Below are 7,817 nucleotides of genomic sequence, written 5' to 3'. Positions count from 1 at the left end.
AGGTACTGAACAGCAGTATCAGGACACATGTTACAGATGTGGGCAGTTTGGCCATTACGCTAGAGAGTGTATTCGGGTAGCATATTCAGCGAAGTCGGTAGCGGATTGTCAGGACGCTGGAGTGTTGGTTAGCTCGGCGGCATTCGGGTCGTTGCCATTAGCGGAAGGTCTCGTTAATGGGAAGCAAGTTTCAGTACTGAGAGACACAGGAGCTAATGTAGCTGGGGTAAGGAAGTCATTGGTCTTACCAAGCCAGTACATAAAGGGAGAGGTCCAAAAAGTGAAGGGTTTTAGTGGACGGATTGATTGGTATCCATTGGCGGAAGTGGTTGTCGATACCCCATATTTTCATGGAAAGTTGAAATGTTGTGTGCTCACGGACCCAGTTGCTGACCTAGTGATAGGTAATCTTCAGGGTGTGGTACCCAGAGTAGATTTGTTCCTTGGGAATACGCAGGGTGTTGGATTGTGTGCTGATATAAGTCACAAGAAAATCACTGAAGACATGGTACTTGAGAAGGTCGTGTGTGGTACGAGTAGGGCAAAAGCCAAAAAGAAACTGGAGGATTCCCCGGTGCCATTGAAAAATGTGGTTACTCCTGATGTGTCGGTTAACGAGGAGGATCTGGAAAGTTTGCTGAGAGAAGATGAGACATTGAAAGAGGTGTTGAGTGTGTCACGAGAGGATGAGAAGTATGCAGTTTGTGCAGAGAAAGTTGTTGATGTTGAGGAAGTAAGTAGTGGATGTCGCGAAATCATTTCACTGAGGTCTGACTGGGGCAGTCATGATGTTTTACCAAGTGAAGGTGGAGAGGCAAATGTTGCAGTATTACCTCTGACTGAGGAGAGGAAAACGTTGCCGTTACCTACATTGCCTAAGGGGAAGGAAGAGACAATCGGAGATATTGTTGTTGATCCTGGTTTGACAGATAGTCATAAGGATGATATGGAACAGGTGTTTGGAAAGATGGTTGACATTTTCAAAACATGTGATGCGGTGGTGTCTTTAACGGCAAGAATTAGCATTCGAGGTTCATCCAGTAGCAGTAGACATGTTGTCCAGGTCATTCGTAGATCAGAGCATACCACAGGTTTATGGGATGTGTGGAAAAAGAAGTTTGCTTTGATCAAAAGAAAACTCGAGAGTTTTCTTTTTTCCCCGGGAAGGGGGATGTCACAAAGATGTGAGTAGCATATTTGTGAGGTGAAACCACGTCGTGTTTTTAACCTCCCTAAATGTTGTACAGGCGAGGGTAGCTGACCGGACTGGCGTTATTCACGTGTTTCGGGTGTTGCACGCAAAACTGGCTTAGCTTGATGTGAGTTGTGTTTGAGACATGTAGCTGGTCTGAGGTAAATAACGTCACAGCGTGTGAGATTTCCAACCGGGAAGGTTGTTCAGCGTGTGTCAGACTTGTTCTGGGAACAAGTACTCTTTCAAGAGACGGGTCTCTTAAGGTAAATGATTTACTATGTTGTATATTATTGACGTTGGAATACAAAGCTGGAGCGTAAAGGTTAGTGTGTATAAAGTGCACCCAATCTGAGTGTGAAGCGTTGAGAGAATTCTGGATGTAATTGTTTCACGGTTTTTCATGGGGAATTTCTTGAACATAATTGCCACGCATTTATGTTATGTTTAAGACGGTCATGCTTTGTATGGGGAGTGTTATTCATTGATTAAGTGTTAGTTTGGATATTGAATCTGTACGGAATGTGAACGTGGAATGAACGAGAATGTATGAGTGGTACATGAACGTTTGGAAGAAGAGATGGTTTTAGAGAATGTTGTATTAAGACTTGGTTAAATTCTTTAGGAGTTTCCATGAGGGATTTCCATGGCGTATAAGGGAGGGACCTTACACGAGAGAAGCGCTCGACGACGGTGGAAGCAAGGGACCACCTCGGCGCAGATGACTAGACGAGTGGAGTCTTCATCGGTACCGGTCGTATCTGACGACGGTTGTTTCCGCTACGGGCGAAAGGGTTTCTCGGGGAGAAACCTGGAAGGTGTGTGTTGGCATCTTCAGTGAGAGGTGTGTTGGCATCTTCAGTGAGAGGTGTGTTGGCATCTTCAGTGAAAGGTGTGGGTTGGCATCTTCAGTGAAAGGTGTGTGTCGGCATCTTCAGCGAAAGGTGTGTGTTAGCATCTCTGTGTGTTGGCATCTGAATTCATTATTCTACGAGGATTCAGCGAGACAAGTAAGTGAACTGGCGACATGCAGTGAGTCGTGATACGAACTCGTGAGTGTCTGTTGGTACCTTCTTGTGTGCGTTAATCTATATTTGAGAAAGTATTGTTATAATATGTATTTACATGCCTTGAGTGAAAGCTGGAAGATTGTGCGAACTGTGTGTTGAAAAGTTGTTCGTATTGATGTATTTAAAGTGAAGAAGTATGTTGTTTTGGTTGAGGAAATAATGAGCCTGCATCCTCCCAAGTTCTGTTTTGAAGTGTTTGGTGTGAAAGGGTAGAGACAGTGCAAAAGGGCAGAACACGCATAATAAATTCACATGCAAACCACTTCGTGACAGGGAGAATAAAACATTTTTTGTTTATGTGGTAGCGAAGTCGGTTATGTTAAACCTCTTTTTTTTAATGATTGTGTATCGGTAAAACTGTTTTAGACAAAATAGGTTGGTTAGAGCAAAGTTTTGGGTTACTGGTAAATTTAAAAAGGCAGAACTCAAGTTTTGGGGAATCAAGATATAAGGTAGAGTGAAAAGAAGATAAGTTCAGTAACTTTCATATTAATTGGGAAAATGTGTGTCAAAATTTGTGTGACAGAGTGATTATTTTGTCTGTTGTAAGTATTGTGTATGTTAATTGTTATAACTATTTTATAGTTACACACACACACACACACACACACACACACACACACATCATTCACTCACTCACTCAGTGTTATTGTAATAGTCAGGGAAACAAGTTAAATTACTCTTGTATGTAGTTTTATAGTTTAAGCCGATGGCAGTAAAGTATCTTAGGTATTTTCCTGTTGGACTGGTTTGCTGACCAAACCAGGCAACCGCGCTATCAGTGAACTTTTTGTATTTTATCTGTAGCAGACGAGTTTTGCTGCGGGGTTGATGTACCGCTTCTGTAACTTGATGTAGCATACGCACCAATCAGGAGCGTACAGCAATCATAAGTTTACTGCGCATGCGTGATAACGTGATTATTGTCATTACCAACGGAACTGGAAGCGACGACAGTAAATAAAGAATCTAGAAAAGCCAACCTGACTGATTTTATCTGCGTGAATCTGAACTAACTGCACAGAAAGTGCAGCAAAGTTACAATGGCGCCCAATGTGATCTGAATCCTGAGCCCAGCAGCCGTGAGGGTGTATCCAGTACCGGGGGGAAGATCGAACCACAACCACCGATCATGATCTGAATCCTGAGCCAAGCAGTGAGGGTGTATCCAGAGCCACAACCACTGACCATGCTCTACACCGACCAGTGACATTTTCCGTGGTTTTCACTACAGCCGGCGAAAAATGAAATCGTGACACCAGCGCAGTGTGTCGTTCCAGAAGAGGTTATTTCCCCTGCACCAGTTACGTACCTCAATGAACTGACTTTGTGATACCCTGCATTGCCACAACTCTACCAAGTTCAAGGTTTTTCCTACACAGTTATTTTTTCATCTATAATAGACTAAATAACATTTGAAATAAATATCATTTAAAGGATCTGTTGAGGAATTAGAATTCCAATTTTAAAATTGAGAGGAGACAATGACAATGAGTCTGACAATTCTTTATTTTACGAGGGTAACAGAATAAGCATTGGTATATATATTTTTTTTGCATCTGGCCCTCGCCCTAAAGAGAGAGAGAGAGAAAGAGAGAGAGAGAGATAGAGAAGGGATGGAGTGAAATGAATTTTTGCAGCTGCATTTTGATATAATCATATATATCCAGCATATTTAAAACAGTGCACTTAGTTTCTGAGTACTTTACCATACATTGTGCTTATTTAGCGTTTATGCAAAGAAGCATGTATCCACACCAGCAACAAGAACGTTGATGTGATTGCCATTTTTTTTCATTCTACATTTTGTGTTGTTTGTATGCGAAGTTGACTGTTTTTCATGATTGAACTAAGCACATGTGAGTTAAAATAACTTGCAGGTTTTGTTTTTAAGAAGCAATTTAACTGTTGTTGAGAACTCCTATGTTTTCACATGCTGTTCAGTGACTGATTTTTAAAAAAAAAAAACTACTGATATTACATCACTGTTTTGAGTTAGCGGATGAGGTTTTGCTTTGTTTGTTTTTTAATTTTAAAGTGAGTTATTAGACTTTGTAAAAAATTTGCCAGATAGGCTACAGCAAACAAATTTGGTATAACAAATTTGATTAAGTGAAATAGACAAGATGGAGGCTGGTTTAGAAGCCGCTGGTGGAGTCGAAAAAGACAGAGAACAAAAGACTGAGTTAACTGACGACAAAGAAGCAGAACTCAGTGACTTGTTTGCACAGATGGGAGCACGACCCAAAGTCAAAACAAAACAAGACCTTGAAAGATGGATGGTAGATTACGTTTCCTCCCTTCCACGAGAATCGCACGTACCTCCAGTTTCCGTCTCTCCAAACACCCCAGTGATCAGCATCACAGGAAGGAAACCATGGCTTACCAAGTTCAATCCGGACCAAGGACACGAGGGCTTTACCTTATGGAAGCATCAACTTACCTGTCTACAGAGAGAGAACCATTCCGACAAAGACATGTTTGACGCTGTTCGATCATCCCTACAAGGCAAGGCTGCACACATCTTAGTCCGTCTAGGCCCAGGAGCGTCAATCAGCGACATCCTGAATAAGATGGACAGCGTGTATGGAGAGATAGAGACAGAATCAGATGTGCTGGCGGAATTTTATGGAGCACATCAGGAGAAAAACGAAACGGTCGCTGACTGGGGCTGCCGTCTGGAGCAACTTCTTGATGTAGCCAAGCGCCAAGCATACGTACCTGGCAACCCGGATGAAGCACTGAGAAACAAATTCTGGACCGGCCTACGTCAGGAACTCAAGGATGTGTCGGCATACCAGTATGACACCAGTACCAGCTTCGATCAACTGCGTATCACTTTACGACGTATTGAGAAACAACATCTGGCATGTCAAACTCCATCGAAATCCCCTAAGCCAACACCATGCAAGTCTACACAAAAGCAGGAGACCAACTGCAAAGATGGACCGGAGAGTGAGATGGCGGAAATGAGAGCCATGATTCAGCAGCTCACAGCACAGGTCAAAAAGTTGACAACCAACCCAGACAAACCCAGTGACCAAGGACCTACGGTTTCCAATGACGCCTACCAGCGTGGCGGAACCCAGAATCGAGGAAGACGAGGCGGACCATACAGGGGTAGAGGAGGAAGTCACGGAAACTCTAGCGACATTGCTTGTTTCAAATGTGGAGAAAAAGGACACATAGCTATTGGATGTAGAACGCGAACAGACCACCTGCAGACCACTCAGTTTTTTCAAAACGGCCTTGGGATGTAGGGCAGTCTCAGGACCACGGCAGGAAGCCCACAGTAGCTGAAATGCACACATACAACGAAGATGAGACCGCAGGACTAGTCGGTACCGCTAACGAAGCACTGATTGAAATCGAGGGAATAGCCACTTCTGCACTTCTCGACACAGGCTCGTCAGTATCTACAATTAGCCAAACCTTCTACGAAAGTCGCCTCACGCATCTTGAACTGCTACCAGTAACACAGCTACTGAGCGTGGAGTGTGCAGACGGACAACCACTTCCATACTTAGGGTACATCCAGACAGAAATCTGCATTCCAAGTTTAAACCCAAAAACCAAGCAGCCATGTCTGATGCTAGTGGTTCCAGTAAGCAGATATAGTGCAAATGTCCCAGTCCTGCTAGGAACAAATTTTTTGTCCACAGTCATGCAAGAATGCCAAATCCGCTATGGACAAAAGTATCTTCAGGCTATTGCTACTCAGACTTCATGGCACTTGGCACTTAGATGCATTACGCTCAGAGAAAGACAACTCGCTAGAGACCATAACAGCCTAGGGATCGTCAAGTCGGCAGAAGGGAAAAGTGTGACATTAAAACCTAATGACCAAGTGACATTGAAAGGATACATAGATAAGCCTAGAAGCTACCATGCAACCTGTGCTCTATTACAAGCAAGTGTGCACACCCACCCTGACCTTGACTTAACACCGAGTCTGATAAACTACTCTCACAAAGACTCCAGAGATGTTGATGTCACTGTATCCAACGTTACTACTCACACGGTTACGATCAATCCCAGGAGCATACTCTGTGAAGTACAACCCGTCACCATCACTACACTTGAGGAGAACTCAGCAGACAAACAGGAGGAACCATTGCTCTCAGCTATCGACGTTACGTCAGACAGTTTGACTTCAGCACAAACAGCGAAAGTCAAGAACCTGGTCTCCAATTTCCGCGATGTCTTCTCCAAGAATGACGAGGATGTTGGACTCACCTCAAAAGTCAAGCACAGAATTGATCTCCTAGATGAGACGCCGTTCAAACAAGCACATCGACGAATACCGCCGTCCATGATGGATGAAGTTCGATCCCATCTTCAGCAGCTGTTAGCGAGCAGAGTTATCAGACGTTCCCATAGCCCTTGGGCATCAAACATCGTTCTTGCCCGACGCAAAGATGGAAAGATGCGACTCTGCACTGACTTCCGACAACTCAACAACAAAACTGTAAAAGACTCATATGCTCTTCCCAGAGTAGATGAGATGTTGGACTGTTTATCGGGGGCAAAGTACTTCACAGTTCTTGATATGAAGTCAGGCTACTATCAAGTGGAAATCGAGGAACACCACAAGGAAAGGACAGCCTTCACAGTCGGACCACTAGGCTTCTATGAGTACAACCGTCTGCCTTTTGGACTTTGCAACGCACCAGCGACATACCAACGTCTGATGGAAGACATCTTCAGTGACTACAACTTGAGAATATGTTTGATATTCCTAGACGATATAGTTGTATATTCAAGAACATTTGAAGAGCACATGGAAAGACTCAACAAGATTTTCGAGAGAGTGCAATGTTCTGGCCTAAAACTAAACCCAAAAAAATGCCACTTCTGCAAGGAAGAAGTTGTATATGTAGGCCACACAGTATCCCAGAAAGGAGTTGGACCAGATCCTGCAAAAACAGAAGCTATCAAGAATTGGCCCACCCCCACCACACAGGAAGAAGTTCGGAAATTCTTAGGCTTCGCTGGCTACTATCGCAGACTCGTCAAGGACTTCGCCAAGATCGCTCTACCCCTAACAGCTCTCATGCCGACAGCTGAGAAGAAGCGACGAGGAAAGAAACACCACAGTCAGAAACCATGGATTTGGGGACCAGATGAAGATGCAGCATTTCATCGACTGAAGGAAATTCTATCCTCGCCCCCCATCCTGAGTTACGCTGACTACACACTTCCTTTTGAGCTTCACACAGATGCTTCAGGACAAGGACTAGGAGCAGTTCTTTACCAACTCCAAGACGGAGTCAAGAAAGTCATTGGCTACGCAAGCAGAACTCTGGGTAAAGCGGAGAAGAACTACCCAGCTCATAAGCTTGAATTTCTTGCACTGAAATGGGCTGTCACTGAAAAGTTTAAGGACTATCTCTATGGCGCAACGTTCACAGTCTATACCGACAACAATCCACTAACCTACGTCTTGACATCAGCCAAGCTCGACGCTACAGGACACCGTTGGCTTGCGGCTTTATCTGCGTTCAACTTTGACCTGAAATACAAGCCAGGCATAAATAACGTAGATGCCGACAGTT

The 7,817-nt window shown here is 44.0% G+C and overlaps 1 protein-coding gene across 1 annotated transcript; it reads left to right on the top strand.

Moving 5' to 3' along the window:
• Positions 1-4,388: 4,388 nt before the first annotated feature.
• On the top strand, positions 4,389-7,007 carry LOC138970147 (paraneoplastic antigen Ma3-like). The gene has a single exon (XM_070342633.1). It carries the CDS (start codon positions 4,389-4,391, stop codon positions 5,520-5,522), a length of 1,134 nt encoding a protein of 377 aa, XP_070198734.1. The 3' UTR covers positions 5,523-7,007.
• The last annotated feature ends 810 nt before the right edge of the window (positions 7,008-7,817 follow it).

The sequence above is a fragment of the Littorina saxatilis genome, linkage group LG7 (assembly GCF_037325665.1).
Source record: "Littorina saxatilis isolate snail1 linkage group LG7, US_GU_Lsax_2.0, whole genome shotgun sequence".
Lineage (NCBI taxonomy): Eukaryota > Metazoa > Mollusca > Gastropoda > Littorinimorpha > Littorinidae > Littorina > Littorina saxatilis.
Note: the sequence above shows the minus strand (reverse complement) of the source record. Positions and strands in the feature narration are given on the sequence as shown.

Bases quoted from the DNA above. Each gene is read 5' to 3' on its own strand.
- LOC138970147 (XM_070342633.1), top strand. From the start codon at position 4,389: ATGGAGGCTGGTTTAGAAGCCGCTGGTGGAGTCGAAAAAGACAGAGAA.